Source organism: Seriola lalandi, unplaced genomic scaffold (assembly GCF_002814215.2).
Source record: "Seriola lalandi dorsalis isolate HSWRI2012SDOR001 ecotype SW California unplaced genomic scaffold, Sedor1 jcf7180002054581, whole genome shotgun sequence".
Classification (NCBI taxonomy): domain Eukaryota; kingdom Metazoa; phylum Chordata; class Actinopteri; order Carangiformes; family Carangidae; genus Seriola; species Seriola lalandi.
In genome coordinates, this window is record NW_019525134.1 from 2,505,432 (window position 1) to 2,527,829 (window position 22,398).

General features: G+C 44.0%; 2 protein-coding genes across 4 annotated transcripts in view; one reads left to right on the top strand and one right to left on the bottom strand.

Moving 5' to 3' along the window:
- Nucleotides 1-1,192: 1,192 nt before the first annotated feature.
- Nucleotides 1,193-13,536, top strand: trpv1 (transient receptor potential cation channel, subfamily V, member 1). 2 transcript variants are annotated; one of them, XM_023418150.2, is made up of 16 exons: nt 1,193-1,323; nt 4,215-4,421; nt 4,567-4,724; nt 4,819-4,971; nt 5,150-5,287; nt 5,906-6,204; nt 6,427-6,603; nt 6,680-6,835; nt 6,926-7,021; nt 7,136-7,206; nt 9,363-9,528; nt 9,624-9,690; nt 9,911-10,248; nt 10,329-10,450; nt 11,893-12,014; nt 12,133-13,536. In XM_023418150.2, exons 2-16 carry the CDS (start codon nt 4,237-4,239, stop codon nt 12,228-12,230), a joined length of 2,346 nt encoding a protein of 781 aa, XP_023273918.1. In that variant the 5' UTR covers nt 1,193-1,323; nt 4,215-4,236; the 3' UTR covers nt 12,231-13,536. The 2 variants fall into 2 exon arrangements, with proteins under 2 accessions (XP_023273918.1, XP_023273917.1); XM_023418149.2 differs by lacking the exon at nt 1,193-1,323 and adding an exon at nt 1,375-1,814.
- fam222ba (family with sequence similarity 222 member Ba) overlaps nt 13,148-22,398 on the bottom strand; it is a 28,748-nt gene continuing 19,497 nt past the window's right edge. The window contains exons 1-3 of one of the 2 annotated variants that reach the window (XM_087177144.1): nt 22,253-22,343; nt 20,003-20,085; nt 13,148-16,904 (exon numbers count right to left, since the gene is read on the bottom strand). In XM_087177144.1, the coding sequence (XP_087033270.1) occupies nt 15,205-16,887 (1,683 nt within the window). In that variant the 5' untranslated portion in view covers nt 16,888-16,904; nt 20,003-20,085; nt 22,253-22,343 and the 3' untranslated portion in view covers nt 13,148-15,204. Of the gene's footprint in view, nt 16,905-20,002; nt 20,086-22,252; nt 22,381-22,398 lie in introns of those variants that run through there. The other variant, XM_023418185.2, reaches the window with a different exon arrangement.

The window sequence follows — 22,398 nt, forward strand, 5'->3', positions numbered from 1 at the left end:
TGTCAGAGGTCAGCTTGTGGTTTAGATGGTCTTGATTCATTTGATTCATTCACTCTTAATTTCTGCTACTGACAGGTGGATAAATGTCCTCAGTTTTGTCAGTTGTCATGTGATTACTGCATCTTCGTTTCCAAGGAGATGACAATAAGTTTATTAACCACTGTAGAATTTGTTTTGCTGTTGGTTTTCGTCATGACTTGCTGCTTGTTTCATGATTCAGTCTAGTAAGAGTCAAAAAGATCCAACTGTTAATCAGAGAGAAGACACGTTGAACTGTCAAGGCTGGAAACTTAACACTGTATCAGGGAGTTTGAGGGGCCGATGCCAGGGGTGGAGCAGCCCCCCCGATGTCTGGTGTGACTTCCTGTCACGAACAAACGGAACAAACAGCAGTGATGAGATCATGTTAAAAAAAATATTTAAAGATCAAACAAGTAGCTGTAGGTTACGTAAACGGACACCTACTGTACATGGCATGAATGCAAGAACAAAGTTAATGTTCTACTATAAAACTGAATGATAGAATCATGTTTCTGTGTTTGAACACCCGTACCACCCACGGGTGTGACGCGCCTGGCTCAATCAGATTATGGCAAACCATAATTTGCTGTTGGCGGCTTCACCAAGCTTCTTTCTTATAATAATGAATATACACTGACTACAGTTGTAACTATGCAAAACACAGTGTTATTATCATTCATTTCACTCCTCATGCAGATATGTTTTCTGTAGTGATGTAAAAAATAAAGCAGTATTAAGAATTTATTTTTGTCTCAAATTTTAAATATTTTTAATGTCACTTACATTTGATTTTAATGTTATTTAACTTTATTTTGACGGGTTATCTTGGAGTGTCCAGATTTATATTCTTGTGCATGGAGTCAAGTTTTGAATAGAAAGCACTTAAACTTCATATTTAAAAACAGAAACAAATTGATTAAGATGCACCAGACTGCACATTAACACAGATTAAGTTTTACTGCTCTGGCACCTTTTTGTATGACATTTTAATTATTTATGCCACCCATGTGTCAACTCGAACCATCTCACTGTTTGAAGTCTGCTGCCTTGTAATACTGCGAAAAGGGAAGTAGTCTTAAAGGAAACTGCACTTGAAGGCAGAAGCTCTGCAACCACACACACCCAGTCACAGGACCACAGCTGCACGAAACATACACATTCATTAAATGAAACTTTTGCGAGGCTGATAAGAAACACAGGAAGCGCTACAGCAACAATAAGGACCAAAAAAGGAGACTTAAGAAATATTACACACGCGTGCCAGAAAAACCAGAGTAAGAAAAGCAGCATTTGGATCGGGGGGTAAGTGTGTCTTCTGGATTTTTTATTTTCAGAAACACATGAGAATATAAATTTTTTTCTGTCTCTGCTCTTCCCTTGGTTTGGACTATTTCAGTAGTGGACTTAATTTCTTGTCTAAATTCCAGGTGAAAAAGTTGTAAAAGCTGTTTTCATAGTGTTAACTGCTCTGCAGCTCACACACATCATGAAGCACACTCATGTCACATGATATACTGCTGACTTGGTATGAGCTTGGAGGTCAATACAGCATCCTTTTAAGCCCTCAGAGCTCCCGTAATGTGCTCTGCTGCTCTCTAGGGCGGGTCACTTTATCTCCCTCTGTCTTGCTCTCATCTCTTTTACATGTAGTGAGCATCTTAGGACACAGAACAATAGGATTCACACACCCAGATTTCTGCAGGACGCTCTGCTGCATACTGTTGTTTTGCTTTTGATTTGAAGATCAGATTTTTAATCAAGAAGAAAATCTGGAGGGGGAAAAATTATTTCTGGTGAGTCAAACAATGTGTTATGTTGAGATTGTTTCAGATCCTGAAGAACATGTTCAGCATCTTTGGGATTGAGCAAATATCTTCTGTTAAATATTTATTTCCTTTCTTGATGTTGATGTTCTGCACAGCTTGGTTTGTGGTTATGAGCTTTAATTAGGATACAGGATGGATAATGGTACAGGCAGAGGGAACCGATTTCAGTCTCTCCATTTACAGCTTTTATTAATAATCAGAATCAGGAACTAAACAAAAATAACCATAACAATAACCAAATAATTTTGTTGAAAACCAAGGTAAATGAATATTACAGCAGCACGTGAACACATCGTGTGGAAGAATGAACACAAGTTTATGTATGAATTTTGAAAATGTGCTCGTTCCAGTTTTTACAGTGAAAGCTAATGTTTTATTTGATATGATATGATGCATCTAAATTGTTGTTAAGAAGTTTGTGTTTCAATAGAAAATGCACTTTACTTCTTGTTTTTCCTCCTGCTCTATATATATATATTCCTCTTGTGATGATCATGGAGTCAGTGAGTCATTAATTCCCCATTTTCTTAATGAAAAGGGGAACAAGCAGCCAAAGACGTGGGTTTCCACTGTCCTGAACATGTCCTCCTTGATATCGAACTTACATTCTGCTTCACTGTGATCAACTGAATTCAGCAGGAATATTTTCACTTCTTTACTCAGCGACCCTGTTTTTACATAAGCAACTTAACTGTAAATGATCTGATTATTCTGCAGAGAAGAGGCTTCCAGATCGAGTGCTGTGTGTGTGCTGCTGTCATGGAAATCTTCTTCTAAATAAACTCCTTTGTTAGTTACTGAGGCTGAGACATCACATGTCTGAAAATATGTCTGTGTATAAAGGCCAGTGAGGTGATCCCCTGTGGTAAACATGTTTCAGACGCAGCTTATACAAACACACACAAACTCAGTTACAGTGTGTGTGTGTGTAATCTGAATAACCTTGGAGGGCAGAGAAGATTAGAATAAGCATTTTGTGTAGCATCATTTTTACATTCTGTGGGTGGCTCCCAACTGGTCTACAGAAAGTAAAATTTAATTAAAATGAAATTATAAAAAGATAGATAAATAAAAAAAAGATAGATAAATAAACAAAAGATAGATAAATTATATATATATATATATATATATATATAGTGCAGGGAGAGGCAGAAAATGGTCTTATTTGAAGCCTCCACCTAATTAATGTTAAAATCTAACAACAACAACAATAGATAGATACATACTTTATTTATCCCCTAGGGGAAATGTGTGTGTCCAGTAGCTCATTATTGATGATGATGATGATAATAATAATAATAATAATAATAATAACAATAATAATAATAATAATGATAAAAACAGTTCATAACAAATGAACAATAATAATTAGATTAGTGCACTTCCTGTGGCTGAGGTGTTGTATAGCCTGATGGCAGCAAGAACAAAGGATCTCCTGAACCTCTCTGTTCTGCAGCACAGTGAGATGAGACGTTTGCTGCAGCTGTAGTTGCTTCTCTGTCCTGCCAGAATGTTGTGGGGAGGATGGTTGGTATTGTCCAAGATGGCCTCCATCTTACATTGCATGCATCTCTCCACAACAGTCCTGAGTGAGTCCAGACTGCTGCCAAGCACAGACCCAGCCTTTTTTACCATATTGTCCAGTCCCAGCAGACTGCGACATAAAAGACCTCCGAAAGTCCATGACCATCTCCTTGGTCTTGGAGGAGTTCAGAAGGAGGCAGTTCTTTTTGCTCCATTCGCTGAAGGCCATCATCAGATCCCTGTACTCCTCTTCCTGCCTGTTCCTAATATGTGCCACAATAGCTGTGTCATCCGAGTATTTCTGGATGTGGCAGGACTCAGAGTTGTATTTAAAGTCGGCCGTATACAGTGTGAACAGGAACAGAGCCAGAACAGTTCCCTGTGGAGCCCCAGTGCTGCTCATCACTGTCCCTGAGACACAGTTACCCAGTCTGATGTACTGTGGTTGTCCTGTCAGGTAATCTACAATCCAGGATGTGAAGCAGGGATCCACCCCCACCCCTATGTATACTAAAAACAACAATAACAACTGTAATATAAAGTAAAAACAAGAAAATATGAATAAGTGAGTAAGTGTGTGTGTGTGTGTGTGTGTGTGTGTGTGTGTGTGTGTGTGTTTTATTTGATAATTGGTTCATACACCTGTGTTGACTCCAGTAATAATACATGTCACATGATACATTGACATCAAACACATGCAGATAATCAGATACAGAAGATGTGACGGAGTGTGGTGGTGAGAGTTCGTTGAACTGATTCACCACATACTGTTACAGGTACTGTACGTACCTGTAGCTGATGAATTATCTGATCCACGAACACTTGTGCCATATTTCCATGCAGAGCACTGCAGACAGAGGTGAAGATGAACAAGACAGAAATGTTCGGGTTCTCCCTGGAGACGGACGACAGGACGGAGGAGGAGAAAACGAGGCAAAGAGCAGCAAAGAAGGATTGCCAGGAGGCCCCCAAGGCTCCCATGGACACCGATTACCAGGAGGAAATGGAGGCGACAAAGCCTCAAATCAGATTCAATCTCAACTTCGACAAGTGAGCCTCTCCATGCAATGATAATAATGGTTGCTACATCACAGGTGCTGTCTATGATCAAGCCCCACAGTGTTACTGAATGTGGAGCGTGAAGCTGCTTGACCTGTCGGCTGAATTATCTGTAACCCAGTTATTTTGTTTGTAGAGAGATTCGCGGTGAAGCGCGGGACAACAGCAAGAGAGACAGCAATACGTTCGACATCGTCAGGCTGTTTGAGGCCGCGGCCAGCCGGGACATCAGACAGCTGGACGGCCTGCACCAGTACCTGCACAAAAGCATGAAGAAACTCTCCGACTCCTTATGTGAGTGTGACAAGACCCACAATGCAGCATCTGCACCAAACAGTGAGCTGTTGACCTGTGTGTTAACCCCCTGAGTGTTTGCCCACACCTGCAGATAAGTCCTATGGTAAAACCGCCCTGATGAAGGCTCTGCTGCACATCAAAGACGACAAGAACGAAACTGTGGAGTTATTACTTGACATTTCAGAGAAGCTGGGCGACATTAACGAGTTTGTGAACGCAGCCTACACTGACAGCTATTACAAAGGTAAAGATTTCTGTGAATCTGGGAGACTTTATTTGACCCCGTTCTCTCTTTCTATGAGAATTGCTGCCAGAATAATCTCTAAATTAACTTCCGGCCATAAAAAGAATCTAATTGCAGTAAATGAATATAAAGAAATGTGACTGCTTCTCTGATTTATATTGATGTGTGGCTTCGACAGGCCAGACCGCTCTCCACATAGCCATCGAGAGGAGGAGTCTCTCCTATGTGAGACTGCTGGTCAGTAAAGGAGCCGATGTCCACGCCAAAGCCTGTGGGAAATTCTTCCAGCCACATGACGGACCATACTTTTACTTTGGTGAGTCCGTGCTGCTGCAGAGAGGAGGACTCAGCATCACTCGGAGTGGGAGTTATGGGAACATCTGTGTTGCTGTCACTGCTGGGTTGTTTCTCTGCTTCAGTCAGACTACACAACTAACGTTTTCACCTTTACTTCAAGCATTACTTTCTCATTTGATCTTATTTTTTAATTGTATTTCACAATTTTCCTTCCAAGTAATGTCAATTAGTTTTACACGTTTAGTTATTGCTAATTAAAGAAAAACAAAAGACAGTTCTGCACCACATAGTGAGACACACTAGCTGTATTGATCAGTATTGTACTGATTTAAAGGGGCACTCCAGTGGTTTAGTATTACATCTTAATACAGTTGGGGGGGCTGACAAGAGATGGATTAAAACACGAATGATCAAAATCAATCCAGCAGAAGCAGAAATATCCTGATTTTTACTCTGTAGAGTGGTTGAAGCTCCACAAACATCCTACATTTCCCATAATACATCTCAGTACTGTCTTTCATTAGACCCAACCTGCCTCTTAAATCCCCTCGTCCTCCAAACCCTCACACCCAGAGTTTGTAACACAGATATTTCAAACTTAGATAACCCTGATGACGTCATCTCGTGTTGCCCTCAGGTGAGCTGCCTCTGTCTCTGGCAGCCTGCACCAACCAGGCTGACGTGGTGGACTTCCTGATGGAGAACGAGTACCTGCGAGCAAACGCAGAGCTGGCCGACTCTCAGGGCAACACGGTGCTGCACGCCCTGGTGGTGGTGGCCGACAACTCCGAGGACAACACGGACTTTATCACCAGCATGTACGACCGCATCCTCAAGACCACCGCCAGACTGCATCCCAAGCTGAAGCTGGAGGACATCGAGAACCAGAACAGGCTGACGCCTCTCAAAATGGCTGCCAAGACGGGCAAGATAGCGGTCAGTATAGACACGGCTGGAGTAAAATGCAAAGGGGCCCAGGGGCAAAAATGTAATTGGAGCCTCCAAGCTCCGCTGAGCTGAGGTCTGTTAATTTAAATTTCTTGCACGTTATGATGATAATTAGAAGGATTTTTCAAACCTGTGAATATTAGAAATGATCTGGGCCCCCAGTGGACATTTCACTTTCAACCCTCTGACTTTCATTTCATTGGTCTGCAGCTTTTTTCACACATCCTGAAACGTGAATTCCAAGACATTAGCACCAAACACTTGTCCCGAAAATTCACCGAGTGGGTCTACGGGCCCGTCCACTGCTCCCTGTACGACCTGGCCTCAGTGGACTCGTGCGAGGACAACTCCGTCATGGAGATACTGATCTACGGCAGCGACATTCCCGTGAGTACCGGCATCACGGTCCCGGTCGGAGCAGCTGCTGTTGTCGTTCTGTCCTCAAACGTCTGTTTCTTCCCAGAACCGTCACGAGATGCTTCAGACGGAGCCTCTGAGCCGACTGCTGGAGGAGAAGTGGAAGAAGTTTGCAGGTCGAATGTTTTTCACCAACTTCCTGTTCTACATCATGTACCTGATCATCTTCACCCTTGTGGCCTACAATAAGAAGTCTGGGAAGGTGAGCTGCTGCACACTGAGTGACTGATGTGTGTAGCCATCCCAGGCAGACCTGCAGTGATGTCACTGATGTTTGTTCTTTGCTCCACAGCCGCCGTTTCCCCTCGAACGCACCACCAACGGTTACCTGTATGCTTCAGGCCAGCTCCTGACACTACTGGCAAACTGCTATTTCTTTTTCATAGGGGTACGTGGATGCTCTTGTGTTTTAGATTAAAATCCAACAGCTCTTATCATCACCTTGTGAAAATTGTATTCCACTCATGTGACTGATCAAAAACCTAAAAATCTAAATCCCTAGATAATTGACATGAAGAGGAAGCGCCCGAAGCTGCAGACTTTGCTGATTGATGGATATTATGAGATTCTTTTGTAAGTAGTAAAGCTCTTTTTCTGTTTTTGAGATGTGGTCAAAATTAAAGGTGCCCTGTGGACTTTTCTGAAGTTATGTTTACTTTCAGTGATTGACACCAAAGTGCATCGTGTGAGGTCATTTAAAAAACATTTAAAATCCCTCATTGTTTACACACATGTTTGCTAGTTAGCAGCTTTCTTAGCTCACTTAGGTCCAGTTCAGACCTGATCACACCTGGTATTAACATCCTTCTCAGGTGATCCAGTAACAAGCGATCAGCTCTAACTTCAGTTGTGAACGCACCCAAGACGCATCGAGGACACATTTGATATCAGACCACATTCAGACGTGTGTCCACATTCTTTTAGCGGCATGAATGTGTCCTGGCGACACCGAGGGACCGCCCACTCCACTGACGTCCTCTGATTCGTCCCAACACAGTTTCATAATGAACCCAAAATATTTTACTATTTCAAATGGATAAATCCTGATTTCACTGAAGAGCTGTGAGCAGCGCATTGAGACGCATGTTAACGCAGGTGTGAGCGAGACCTTTGCAGCACTTCTTTGTGCTTTACTGCCATCAACTGTCCATCAGTGAAACAGTGTGAAACCAGCAGCAGGATATAGTATATTGTGTTACTAGTGTGTGCACGTGTGTCTTTAGCTTGATTTCCACTGACAGCAGCCAACCTGGAGATGAGATGTGACACATCAGTTTTAACAGTTAGCACGGCGGCTAGCGGCTCACTCTCTCTCCACTGCGTCTGTGTGTGTGCTGTGTAAGTGCATGACATCACTCCTTGCTGTTGTGTGTGTCCTCAGTCCGAACAGAGAGACAAACTGTCCGTGGAAAAGGGTCAATCGGCTTTCATTAACCCGTGTTTAAAAAAACCTGCTTATACCTGCTGATGTTGTGGAAAAAATTATTTATGTGTCCACAAAAACATTTGAAAAAGTTTCCCTTTAAAATGTTTTAAAACGTCTCTGAGAAAGTGTAGATGGAAAACAACATCAGGAGGAAGTGTGCCAAACTGTATCCTCTGTTTCATCTGGACGTGGTCAGAAATGTGCTCCGTTGCATCTTGACCACACCCAGCAGTGATGTCATGGTGTACTGACACACCATGGAGTACACTTCCACATCACTGCTGACAGCAGAGAAATTAAAATGCTAGAGGTCAGCAAAGACGCGGTTTTCAGAGGGTGCTGAAGTTGCTCTTTGACGATATTCAGCTGGAGTTTCAGGAGTAACTGTCTTCATATAGTAATGTGATCGATGTTTTCAGGGATTAATTTAGATTTTTTAGAACAAAAGACGGATTCATATAGACGTAGTGCTTATAACAGGTGTTCACCTCTTGGATATGTTCATGTTCATGTTTTATTTTTATACATTAAATCAAAGAGGATTTCATATTTAAATAGAACAGTGCAAACAAGCACAACAGTGAATAATAAGAAGATACAAGACAAGATAAGAAGAAAGATGATACAGAAAATAAAACAGACTGAGAAAAAAGAAAACACACATGTGAAGCCCCCCCCCCTTTTCTTGCTTTGATAGAAACGTGACATATAAGACTTAAATATGAGTCTCAATTAAATCCGCAGCTGTTGCCTCAACATGAAAGACATTCATAGACAAACTATATTTATTTATCATGCACTTTTCTTTATAGACATGGTATGTGATCCTCTGTAACAGCTGATTGTGTATTTGTCACTTGAGGCCAAAAATAACATGGACTTGTTTCGAATGTTCCTTTATCTTCATGGTGCAACTACATTAAACCCAGTTACCAGTTTCAATGCTGTGGTCACAATACAGACTCAGCAGAAGTGAGACTTTCCACATACAGGTGTATTTATACTACTAACAGTTAAACACCTCGACGACACACAGGTGATCTCACTTTAACTAATGACGTGACCTCTACAACCAGCAGGCCCCGTTCACAGCAGACATGTTCACTTGTCATAGGAGGAAAGACAAAGGTGTTACAGCGTTAACTATTCAAGCGTCCAGTAAACAATGACCCAACATGATCAATACATTAATTAACTGTATTACTGACACTGACACTGACACATGACTGATGACCTTTTAAAATGCGTTGGCTCATGTTGTGTAGAACAGACGAGCGTTGTTATAATTCTCTGCTGTTTGCAGTTTCATGCAGGGCGTCCTCTTCCTGTTCTCGGCCGGTCTGTATCTGTGCGGGAGGAAGGAGTACCTCGGCCTCCTGGTGCTGTGTCTCGCTCTCAGCTGGGTGAACCTGCTCTACTTCTCCCGGGGCGACATACACATGGGCATCTACAGTGTCATGATACAGAAGGTATCCACACAGGCTGCGCTGCACCACGGTGAACGCCACGGCGAACGCCGCGGTGAACACGCTCACGCCTGAAGTCTCTTTTCTTTTCTCTGTAGATGATCCTCAGTGACATCCTGCGCTTTCTTTTTGTCTATGTCGTCTTCCTCTTTGGATTTTCAGCAGGTATTGTAATTTTTCTTCTGTAAATGAAAAACACATGATGATTTCTGACTTGCAAATACAACTCACAAAATGATATTATGAAGGTTTTACTTAGCTTTTTATTGATTTGAAAAGTAGCACTATCCTTTTACTAACTTTGAGATAAAAAACAGTATGGCCAACATGCCATGAATGGAGGGTGTAATGTTTACAACCTTCTTCTTCCTGTCTCCTGTCACAGCGGTGGTCAGCCTGCTCATAATGCCTCCTGAGACTAACACCACTGAAACCACTCAAAGTGGGAAAGGACGTTTCTTAATTCCCCTTAACCCTGATGAGGAGTGCCTGAAACCCGGCTTCAGTAACATCTCCTACACCACACTGCAGCTCTTCAAGTTCACCATCGGCATGGGAGACATGGAGTTCACCCAGGACTACGAGTACATTGGAGTTTTCTACGTGCTCCTCATCGGCTACATCATACTCACCTACATCCTGCTGCTCAACATGCTCATCGCCCTCATGAACCGCACCGTGGAGAAGATCACCATGGAGAGCACCAGCATCTGGAAGCTGCAGGTGAGGCACCCCAGAGGTCGTATGAGGTCGTGTCAGCTCCGGGCAGCTGCGGTTTAATGAAGTGCTGTGACTGTTTTCAGAGAGCCATCACCATCATGGACATGGAGAAACGGCTGCCCTGCTGTCTGAGGGGGAGGTTTCGTTGTGGGGTAGAGAAGAAGCTGGGCACTGCTCTCGGAGATGACCATCGCTGGTGTTTCAGGTTTGCTTCCTTCAGCTTCACTGCTCTCACAATCGGTGACTGACGTGTTTCCAGTCTTAACATTTCACTCACAGATGTATATTTCCACTGTAAATGTCCCCACCACAGACAAGCACCCTGAAAGCCCAGCTGCTGCGTGGAAATGAGTATCATTCATTCATTACATTCTCGGCAGTATGCGCAGCTAAAGTTCATGTGAACTGTCTGTACAGCTGCTGGACGGTTCCCCATGAATCCTTTTGACTTCTCCATTAGCACCACCACGAGGTTGACCTTTGTGGTTTTGATGTTTCTGCAACTGTTGCACAGATTACCAAGACATTTAGTACGGACGATTTTGGTGATCCCACTTTTCATCACGTCAAAATCTTTATTTACCATTATACTTTGGTTTGTGACCAACGACGGTCCCATCAGCCTCAGCTGCACTTTTATTTATTTCTAATTAGCAAACTAGGACATGCTAACATGCTAAATTAAGATGGTGAACACTGCAGACATTATACTTGCTGAATATCAGCAAGTTAGTATTGTCATTGTGGAAATGTTAGCATGAGGATAGAAGCACCACAGTCTCACAGAGCTGATAGCATGACTGTGGACTCTTGTTACCCAATGGAGATCCTGTCTGGTCGGGACATTGTGTCAAAACTGTCTTTAACATCGTCATTTTTCATTTTATATAAAACACCATATTATTTCTAGTTGGTTTCGCTGTGGGTAAAGTGCAGTAGTATAAAAGGCCACAGAGTCAGAGGACAAGAGATTCAAGCAGATCAGTCTGGCCCTAGAAAACAGAGAAAGGAACATGTCTGCTGTGTTTATGATGGTTGAATACATTTCCAGTAGTTGGAGCTTTTATCAGTGACAAACAGAGGCTCATATAATGATGGCTTACACTATTTATATGTGTACTGCTGAGTAGTTGGTGTTTGTGTTTCCTGTTGATATGAAAGTTGGTGTGAGAGGTTTAGTGCTGGGATGTCATGTGACCCAATGTTTGGGCTGGTGTTTTCAGTTGGTACCACTTCACAATAAGACCACCTTTATAAAGGATTTATAAATAGTTTATAATCAGGTTAACACTTTATAAATCATAAATAAACCATTATTAACAAGTTATAACACAGTTTTCATACACAGGCTCAATATTTGGCAACATCAAGTTAATGCTTATTACTCATCAATCTGACTAATGAGTTACTACCATTTATAACTGGTACCAGGAGCCTTATAGCAGCAAAAAGAAACTTCAGCAACTAATAATAATAAAGCAGAAACAAAAGTTTAGGCTTGAAGATTTACCAGAAGATGCAGCTGTGTGAGCAGGATCGATCGAGGTGCAGTGTACTGTTCTTCACTAATTTGCCTTTGCTGACAGCTGATTGATGTGTCACACAGCAGACAGTAATTGGAGCATGTGTCTCTTCTTGTCGTCTCAGAGTGGAGGAAGTCAACTGGAACAAATGGAACATCAACCTGGGCAAAATCGATGAGGATCCCGGCTGCTGGAATCGTGTACAACAGCCTACCTCAGACACCCCGCCGAACAGAATGAACAGAGGTGAACGAACATGTTTGCAGACTCAAAAGTTTCCGGATTAGAAAAAGTCTTTTTAGGCTTTTTCTCTGCGACGGGAGAAGTAAACCACCTCCAGTAACATTTCCTCCTTCTTCCACAGGGAGGAGCTGGAGAGGCTTCTTCACGGAGGGCAGCCAGCGGCGGCAGCAGACGCACCAGTCCACAGAGATGGGTCTACTGAGCAACACACAGGCCTAAAGAGACAAAAGAGAGCCTCACTCTGGCTGCTCAGCCTGACTGACCTGAGCAACACGGCATTAAAACCTCAAGACATTATTCACTTTCAGTTCCTCAAGAAATTTTTACTGCCAAACGGGTGAACTGCCTCTCTGACTGACTGATACTCCAGTTGTCAGCTTGGTTTTAAATTTAATCTTGGAGGGGTGATATTTCACTGACATGAAGAGTGATGAGGAAGCTGCAGTAGGTATTTATCTGACTGACAAAATGGTGTTAAGAAGTAGAACTTATCAATGCTGGAAGCTGCAACATGTGCTGCTTAAATACCATATGTTTGAAACACATTAACCATTTCATCCAAAGGTCGCCGCACATACTGTTTCTGCCAGCACCTGAACACGACACACATCCTCTCTGCAAAGAAGGCCACAACCTGCCGGCACCTATGGCATCGCTCAAAATCCTCCGTGGAGTAATACTGATCAGGAAGGTGCTGATCCTGCCCCCCCGCTGCGTGCCCTTTATACGAGTCCCATTTTCATCACAGCCAGACAAGCTAAATCTACTGCAGCCAGATAGTCCTGCGGATTTCACAGCTTGCTTTGTCTACTCGTCTCCCTGTTTCTATTTGGCAGAGGTAGGCTCGGATAAACGGCATGACAGCACAGCAATTGGTGCAATCACCACCTTCAGCACTAGCTGTCGCAGTTACAAATTATATGTGGTTTGGACGGGCCTTGGCCTCGGACTGTTCAGCCACTGGTTAGGCTGATTATGTAAGAAATAAGTGTGTGAATAGTGACACTAGTGACGCTGGATCTTTACTATGTACAAACAACTTGTGATGCTCATGCATGAAGCGAATAAAAGAAAACTGCAAATCACTTGACACATGTAAAGATAACGTTGATCATCCAAACTAGGGTTAAGACTCATTCAAAGCATAAATTAGAACTTTATTTTATTATTACAATATTACAAAAAGAGTAGCACAACTCTCACGCTCTTGCCTCTTATCTGTCGTACAGAATGACACAAAAGAAAGGCTTATGGACCTTCTTCCATTTCACAGCAATAGTACAAGAAACAAAGGAGAAAATAAAATTTAAATAACAAGCAAATCAAGTATTATAAATAGTCACAACTGCAAACTGAAGCTTTGAAACTTGGAAAAAAAAAAGTTACAACTCTGTAACTACACGTTGCTAAAATATATAATTACAAAATATTACTCCTTTTCTTGCTTTCCATAATAAAGAATCTCTAAGGAATTGCCTGTCTATTCAACAAAACTTCATAAAATTAAAAAGACCAGAAAAGAAAATGCTGTTTCTGTGTATCCTTACCATCTTCTTTCTCCTTATTGTTTGGGGTTTTCAGTAAAACCATGCTCATTTGCAAAGGAAAGTCCAAGGACCAAACACTTAAGGCTTTTTAAGGGCTGTTAGGGAGTTAGGTGAACAAAACATGGGCGTCATTGTGTTTATACACACACACACACACACACACACTCTCTCTCTCTCTCTTACACACACACACACACACATACACATACACATACACATACACGCGCACACACACCCTGAACTCTACCCACATCAGCAGGCAACATTCACACACACAATCATTACATTTTTTAAAGTTACAGTAGTCTAGTAGGTAAGCCAGTGTACAATAAAATAAACAATGCATTTGCTGTTTCACTTTAAACTCAAAAGTCAGTTTTGTTTACCTCTGATCTTGCAAGTGATCAATTTGGTCTTTTCAGCCGGACTTCACATCAGAATCAGTAGCAACTACACAAAACTTAATTCACTTAAGTTCCTGCTGTCGGGATCAAAACTCTGGTTAGACTCTACATGACATTAGTAACACTATTATTTCTTCTACTCCAGAGTTTTGTCCTCGTCACTAAGTCGTCTCCTTCAAAACAAAGAATCTCAACATTCAAGTAATACATTTGTCATGGTTACAGAAATGATCTGAAAAAGGAAACAAAAACAAAATGGCACATCTTCATAACCGCGTGTCCTTGATAACCTGACTTTGGCCATTTTAAGGTTTGAGAGTTAAGCTTCTTCTGCACTTAACCTTTCGCCGTCTTGTTGCCAATCCTTCCTGGCACTGACGAAAGTCTTTTTTTAAACACCTGAATTCGTTGCAGCATTGAAAGCAGATCAGAGCATCACCTTTTTTTTTTTCTTTTTCTTTTTTAAACATATTTGCTCCCTGCTGGATCTTTACTATGTACAAACAACTTGATTACATGCTTCCTTAACTGACAGAGAGGAATCTACCTTGAATAATAAATAATTACATTTAAAAAGAATGAAACCTCGGTGTACATGTGCATACTGCAAGCTGTGGTTTGTAGTCTCCAGTGTCTGATAGCTTTGCATTGTAACAAGATCATTACTCTCTGTTAAGTCCTCTAATGATTGTGTTTGATCTTGGAGTTAATATGAGATCTGAGCATCAACACCAAAAATGAAAATGAGTCACTTGTCTGATAAAACAAAACCAAAAAATTCCTGACAAAACAAAACAAAAAACACCCGTCTGTAAATGTTTGAGCAGGGATCCATCTGCTTTTCTTCTTTCTTACATGCATAAGAAAACTTCACTGATAGGACTGAAGTTGAAATAACGCAGGATCAGTTAAGACCCAGGCACACAGTTAGACGAGTGTGATAGAGGGAATGACACACACAGTACAGACATGTTCACACACGCACATGAAAAAAGTTCCCTAAAGTGCCAGGTGAAGCACTCATCATTAACAAAAAAATTAAAAAAAAGTAGCAATTGATCACTTGCAAGATTTATTGAAAAAAAAGAACAAAAAATACTGTTCTTCATTAAATATATTAATTTACCCTCTTTAACATTAGCGGTCATTTGTTTAAGTTATCAATTTAGTTTTATTCACGTGTTTCCTTTCTTAAGACTAAACAAAGGGGTTTGATAACTGTTGTGTAGACAAGGCCATAGCTTATCTGTACCCTGGGTGCTGGATGAGAGCGGTTCTGCCATCCCCAACCTCTGGCCCGACCCTGCTCAGAGTCGGCCTTTGCATCTTGCCCATCAACCCTAGATTCTGATCGCGGAAGTAGGGCGTCTGGAAGTCCCCACCCAAGTAATCTGCCGTTTGCATCAGAGTCGTCTGGGTGGAGGAGGTGGAGGAGGAGCTCGCTCCTAGCCTGTAATGGGGAGCCCCAGGGGGCCCACAGTCTAGCGTGGTGCAGCCCCCTGGGCCCGCACCGTGGAATGGCATGGCTACGTCCTGAGACCCGGAGCTGTCACTGTTGGGTGTGGGGAGGATGCTGCTGTTCCAAATGTGGGACTGGAAGTAGTGACCATTAGTGTAGTGGGCCATGGGACCGGGCATGCCGTTGTTGTTGACGGGGGGAGAGGGGGTGGGCCTCTCTATGGGAGGTTTCAGTGTGTAAGGCTGACCCACACACACCTCTGCAGGGTAGCCCATGCCCTTAAAATGGAAGGTGGGGTCCCTGGAAGAGTGCTTGCAGAGGTGGGTCCCACCGTTCTGAATGTGGGGTACGTGGGCCAACTGGTGCTGATTCCAAGAGCGCATCTTCTGCTGCTGCGTGTTGTGTTGTATCTGCTGCTGCTGCTGATTCAGATGCTGCTGCAGGTGGTGCTGCTGCTTGAGATCAGTGTGGCTGGAAGGCAAGTGGTTCATAGCAGCCACGCTGGGCGGAGGGTGGGCTCCCACCGGGGCCGTGGCTTTCTCTTGAGCGCCAATAATGCAGTTGGGTGGGGGGAAGCCAGGGGTGGCAGGGTTGCTGTGCATGGAGACCCTGGAGCAGGCGCTGATAAGCAGGTTGCGACTGATGGGGCTGGGGTTGGCGATCTGGCCCTCGCACATGGAGGTGGCTCCTGCGCCTTGGGCTCGAGCTTGGCAGAACTGGTTGATCTGATGCACGATGGTGCTCAAGTCGGCCTGGTGGCCCTGGTGCAGCCCAGCGGCCATTGAGAGTGGAATGGTTGAGGTAGAAACGGTAACATTAGGTGGTGCATCGCCATCTGGCAGCTTTCTGCCCCCCTGCAGGCCGGGCGGCGGCTGCTGCTGAAGGTGCTGCTGCTGAAGCATGACAGTAGGGGGCCCCTGCGGTTGGCCAAGGGCTGGGTGCTGAGACAGAGTCTGAAGTCTGGGTGGGCCCTGAGGGTGCTGGGCCATGGGGGGAGGGTGTCTGAGGCTCTGGGTGTGACCCTGGTGCTGAGGGAGGGGCATCTGTAGAGTCTGAGGTGGGTCCTGCGGTTGGAGGGGTAAGCTTTGCTGCGACCTGGGAAGGTTCGGCAGAGTCGGGTGGTGGTTTAAAGTGCTGGTCGAAGCCACTTGGTACGGTCCCGTGGGGGGGTTCATGATGACTTCAGGGTGCAAGCGAGCCCGGCTGCCGTCGAAATCCTTTAGGATGCCTTTGACTGTGGGCACCTTGACGATAGCAAGGAGGCCGGTCTTGGCACTGGCCTGAGACGACGGGTACGGGCTGTAGCGCTGGCCTGACGTATCCAGCCCGTTGACCGTACGGCGCACGTGGTTTCTCTGGGGGACCTTGACGCTGTTGGGGAAGATCTTGATGGTGAGGGGGTTGTTGGCAACCTTCTTAGCATATGCATCCAATTCTGCAGGGGTTGGAAATGGAGCGGATCTCATCCTTTGTGTGGTGTCCCCTGGGGCGGAGGACAGGACAGGTCAGAGGTAAGACAGAGACAGAAGACATGAAACAAAGAGAACGGGGAAAGAGGCTCAATGAGAGAGATAACAATCCAGGTAGAAGTGTATATACCACAAAAGAGCACATCAGTGTAATCTGAGCAGCTGAGAGGAACCCGATTTTGGAGGGCGCTCTCATATTCCATACCTCCCTGTTTTCCTGCTCAGACCCTCACAGCTCCTCTCACGAGAGACAAGATTTCATTCTCAGCTGAACTACTTGGGCCAACACATCCCCAGTCTACAATCCAATTTTGTGGTCGCGTCTGTAACTTTGAGGTCAGGAGCTTTTAGTGGCCTTAATTGACGTAGCATCCGGGCAAACAATAAGTATGCAGCTGGGGGGGGGGTGCTGCTGCTGCTCGCTACTGACTCACAAAATAAACAAAGAGTGAGCGAGGCAGCGATGGTCCCCTGTGGCTGCTTTGGGGAGAGGGAAAGAAAGAGATAGACGCAGAGAGCAGAGCTCCATGACAGCAGACAAGTAATCAGACACAGCAGCAGCAGCGGCTCTGATCTGCGGGAACACCTCCCAGGCCTCAGCTCGCAGACATTCGTTATACCTGCTAAGCACCGTGGTTAAATTTAACAGTGTCAAAGTGACAATGTGAACATGATTATGTGTTTGTGCATGTGTGAGCGCAAGGGTGCGTTTCATTCATGAGCCTGTTTAAAATGCAGGTGTTGGCTAATGTGTCAGTATCTTGTACAAATTGTACCGTTTTCGGTCCGTGTGGATGTGACTGTGTCTCATTTTAACGTGACTGTGCTCCTCTCCACTCACACTGAGAGTCAGTGATAATGGCTTTGGAGAATGACAGGCTCGTCTCCCCGGTTTCCTCCATCTCGCTGTCCCGATCACCTCGGCTCCGTCAGTCTGACCCACTTACACCGCAACATTCAGACTGACGAGCGCAGTGATCACTGGTCACTAACTTTCTCAATAGTTTTGTTGGAGGGGTTATTTTCGGTGCAGGTAAAATAGATGTCATCACTACAGCTCCTTCACTCTGTTGTCGAGTGAGCAGTAACTTGAAATGTCTGAGTTGCTGGCAGAGGTCTGCGGTTTCATGCGGCCGTGGCTGTTACGCTCAGTCTCACAGAAGGCGGACTGGGCTTGAGGGATGAGGGATGGAGCTGAACTGTGAGCGCTGACACTGCGGCACCGAGAGTCGTGCCAACTGGCTAATTAATTCCTGCTTTATTTGTGAACAGGAAACAATGGGCAGCGATGTGCAGGGCTGGTATGGGGCGGCACACAGGGGGCTGCTGTGACTAAGTGTTCAGCCTGCTGATGGCAGCCTCATTAATGCAGGGGTCTGGGCCAAGGAGCTGGAGCTCGACACCCGACATCACTGAGGCCTAATGTCTGTCGCTGAATAAATGCCAGGGTAAGCAAACACAGATAAATGAACAGCAGCACACAGGCTCACAGACGTGCTGGGGATGGACTTCACCTGTCAAACGCAGGTGATGATAAACGACCTTGTTTGAAATGATGCGCCACATAGTGACATAGATGAAACAAATACAAAGGTAGTTTGATTTTACCAATCATCCCACCTAGCTTACAGGCTATTGGTGGGTTGTGCTCACACACCATGAAACTCCACAAAACCCTTCGATTAATGCAACTTGTTCGATCTCAGTTCTCTAGATATATTTAGAGCTTGTAAGATTCTGGCGCAGCCTCTGCAACCGTTGTCAAAACCTTATGTCAGTGTAGCTCTAGAAAGGGAGTGAGTAGGTGGGAGAGAGTACCATCAGCTGTTGCGATGAATAAAACATCTTTCACCATTTTAGCAGAATGAGATCTGCTGGATGAGAGCGGGACTGTGGACAGCATGAATGAACGGTACAGAAGAACACAGTAACTTTACATGTTTCATCTGTAACATCTGTAACATCTGTCAGGGTTTGCCTTCTGTCAGATGAGCTGAGTTGGGGATATCAGGGTACATACTGAGCCAACATGGAGGGAGAATGTTGGGGTAATCAATACGAGCAAAACTGATTGATCAGAGCTATTAATACCTATTTTCATCAGCTGAAAAAACCAAATGAAGATTTGGCGTCTAATAAAATGAAGCAGGCTTTGTTTAGTAGAAAACCCGTTAACTGTGGACATGATGAGATGATAACAAGATGTATAAATGTAATATAATATACATGAAATCAATTATAAATTAATGTGTCTTTAGTATTAAACAATGTGCTGTTTTAAAGACAGAGAGAAAAATATCTTTCACTTAAATAAAGCAAGAAAAACAGCAGCGAGCATGAAACTGGGAACAGTTATTTCTTTGCCACTGGCACTTGTATAATGAGTTTTATACTTAAGTTGTGAGACTCAGGCAAACAGCAAAGAAAGCAATGTCTATGTCTGGAAACTGACCAATCCATTAAATTGGAAAAGGGATTATACATTGTTAACAAAGCTTAGGCGGGCATTTTAGGGGAAAAAAAGCAAATCAGAAAAAAAAAAAAAGAGTTTAACAAAACTGCTGTAAAATGTGTAATGAAACTGGTAAATCATGGTTTAGCATTGTTTCCCATAACCGTGGATAAAATCGACCTCTTGCTGTTTACATCTGTTTAAGGTCCTGGCAGCTGTTGATTATGTGTTCTAGTGAGCAAGTGTAGCTTATTAGCATTTCAACCTTAACCTGAAACCTGGATTAGTTGAAGAGCTTAAAGCATCAAGGGAGGGTTAATGAGGATATGAGTGAAGTTTGTGGGCGGCTGCTGGTGGCTACGAGCATATCATCTCTCAGATCTCCAGCTAAGCACGTTCCCAGGGAGGGAAACGGGGGAGAGAGGCCAGTCTGGCCATGCGTTAATTACCCCGCTGCTAGCTAGCTAGCTAGAACACAAGTGCACAGTCAGCAGGCACTAATTAGGGTTTCTTTTATTCAAACTACTGTTTTCATTGAACAAGGTTTAAGCAGCAGGGGGGGGCAGGGGCTCATGCTGCTGTAAACTGCAATTTTCACACAAGAGCAGGAAATTAGGTCTGAAGCTCCAGCGTCAAATTAGACACATGAATTTTTCTCACATGAAGAAATAAAATCCTCCTTAACATTTCAGCAGACTTTTGAACAGAGCGTCCCACGCTGACAGATCAGCATCGCAAGACCTCTGAAAAATGGAAAATATTATGAGAAAGAGGAAGAGGAGATGGTTGCTTTTGATCTCAGTTGGGACTGAGATGTGAAAATCAGCCAAGCGGTCCAGCTGTACTCACTGTTTGTTCTGCCTGTAAGAGCTGAGGACCCAGGGCCACTTCCTGGCACTCGAGTCATCCTGCCTGGAGGATGAGCCGTTTTCTCCGTGACCCGCTGTGTCTCAGCGTACCTGATCTACTCCTCTGACAAGCCTTTACATTTCACAGCCTGCGCCTGTTCACAGTCACTCCCTGATGATAAATAGAGCAGCTGCTCCGGCCTCGTCTCTGACAGCAACCTGCAAGCTCGTAACTTTAAACGACTCTGCACAGACTCACCCGCAGGAGAGAAGGCGATCTGGAGCTCTTAGAAAATAGAGGGAGGGGGAAACGTCAAAAGACGAGATTCTGTAACGCAAGACGTCACGTTACAGTGCACTGAGTAGCTGCAGGGACAGAGGTCACACAAATCGAAGCTAATTTTGTAAACTCTCCATGTCCAACATTTTTTTTTTTTTCTGGGAACTAGAGACTGCAGAGTATTGAAGATCTAGTCTATGAGTTTCACCTAACAGCAGTCAAGCACATCTCCTCTGGAGTTAAACTGTCAAATTATCTTCAGTTCTGGGTAAATGACGGGGCTCTGGAGAGACGATGAGTCCCGTGGACAGCCAGGAGCGAGGTGGCGGTGTTACTGTAGGGCTGAGGCCTGGTTCTGGCTGTGTGGCAGCGCACAGGGAACTCACGCTTCAAAAATATGACAGCTGCACAACCTGCAGACATGCAGAAGGTGATCTACAGGGGCCGGATAGTGTATGTACAGGTTTTATTCTTTTTTGTTTGCTTTTTCCTGAGGTACTTTGATTAAAAAAAAAAAAAAAGATTTAGTCTAAATGAAATACAGCTCTGTGCCTTTTGATGTAACACCATGTCTGTTAATAGTACTTTGAAGAGCAGATGAAAAGGAAAAGCATTATGAAAGAATGACGAGGAGGAAAAAAAAAAAAACAACAAAAAAACAAAAAAAAACAGATTGAAATTACACTTCTAGGAACTGTCGTGCAGTGGGAAGCATGCTCCATCACCAAAATGGATTACAGTGTTGGGCAGAAAAGCAAATTGAACTCCAGTTGCGCCTCGTGCTCTGATGTGTCTTAGTGTGTCACATAAAGGAAGAGCAGAGAAACTGTCTAGCTGATGGCTGCACCATGTCACAAGTCTGCCTGAGTGAGGCAGCAGACGCTGGCACTTAACAGACTCCCTCACGCTCGCTGATCTCCTGGGGGTTGGCTGATTACTGTGATTCTGAAATTACAGTCTTGATGAGCTGGAGCATTTTACAAAAAAAAAAAAAAATTGCTGCAGAAATGGGTCAGGCTGGGGCTGAGTTCTACTCAGAGAGAAACTGGCAGGAGGAAAAGGAGACGTAGACTTTTCATGATTGAACAAACAAGGCTGACCAACTGGATGGGCCACGATCAATGTCTGGGAAGGGACTGATTTTCTTGGGTACGACGTAGATGCAAGAATTTACATGGATTTACGTTTGAATGAGTTATAAAAAGGAATAAATGATCATTTGCACTTTTAAAAACTGTGAAATGTTAAAACGTGTTTAGGCTGAAGAGATAGACAGTGCTGCCGCCCCTCACACCCTACAGGGTCTGAGTTTGTCAGCAGTTGAGCTGTACAATTTAGACACATTGAGTTAACTGGGCCAGTTCAGACTAGTCTGCTGTTAAACCGGGGCAGCAGATTGTGTCTTAAATTCACTCACATTACAGGATCATCAGGGCAAAACCACTCAGGCACAATCTGTCTGCCGGCCTGACAGTAACTGACTCTTCCTGATGGAGAAAAGTAACTGAGACGATCAGATGTAAAGATGTGTATAAGAGACAGGTTCATCCTCATTTCCCTTGAAGACAGATCTGTGGTCCTGGAGCACAAAAATATTCTTTCTCTCTTTCTGGTTTTAACACAGAGATGGAGAAGAGAACCAGGCCAGGGCTGGCATGGGGATCTGACGTGGGGTGGGCAGCAGGATTGTAACAGCTTGGTTTATTGTGTGGGATGGTGGTGGTAGTTAATAGTGTGTGTGTGTGTGTGTGAGAGAGTGTGTGTCTCGAGATCAGTACTTACATTTCTGAAGTCCAGTGTTCATCTGCGTGTGGGGGAGAAGCTGGAGGGGGAGGTCACCTGGCCCTGGCAGACAGGCCAGCATTTCACACAGACACTAATTCAACATGGGACACACACTTCTCCTCACACTGCAGAGAGAGAGAGAG

What these genes read in the sequence shown, in the direction of transcription:
- trpv1 (XM_023418150.2), top strand. Translation starts at nt 4,237, where the DNA reads ATGAACAAGACAGAAATGTTCGGGTTCTCCCTGGAGACGGACGACAGG. An exon ending in GGATATTATGAGATTCTTTT is followed by an intron (nt 7,207 to 9,362) that starts GTAAGTAGTAAA and finishes TGCTGTTTGCAG; the next exon opens with TTTCATGCAGGGCGTCCTCT. An exon ending in CCTCTTTGGATTTTCAGCAG is followed by an intron (nt 9,691 to 9,910) that starts GTATTGTAATTT and finishes CTCCTGTCACAG; the next exon opens with CGGTGGTCAGCCTGCTCATA.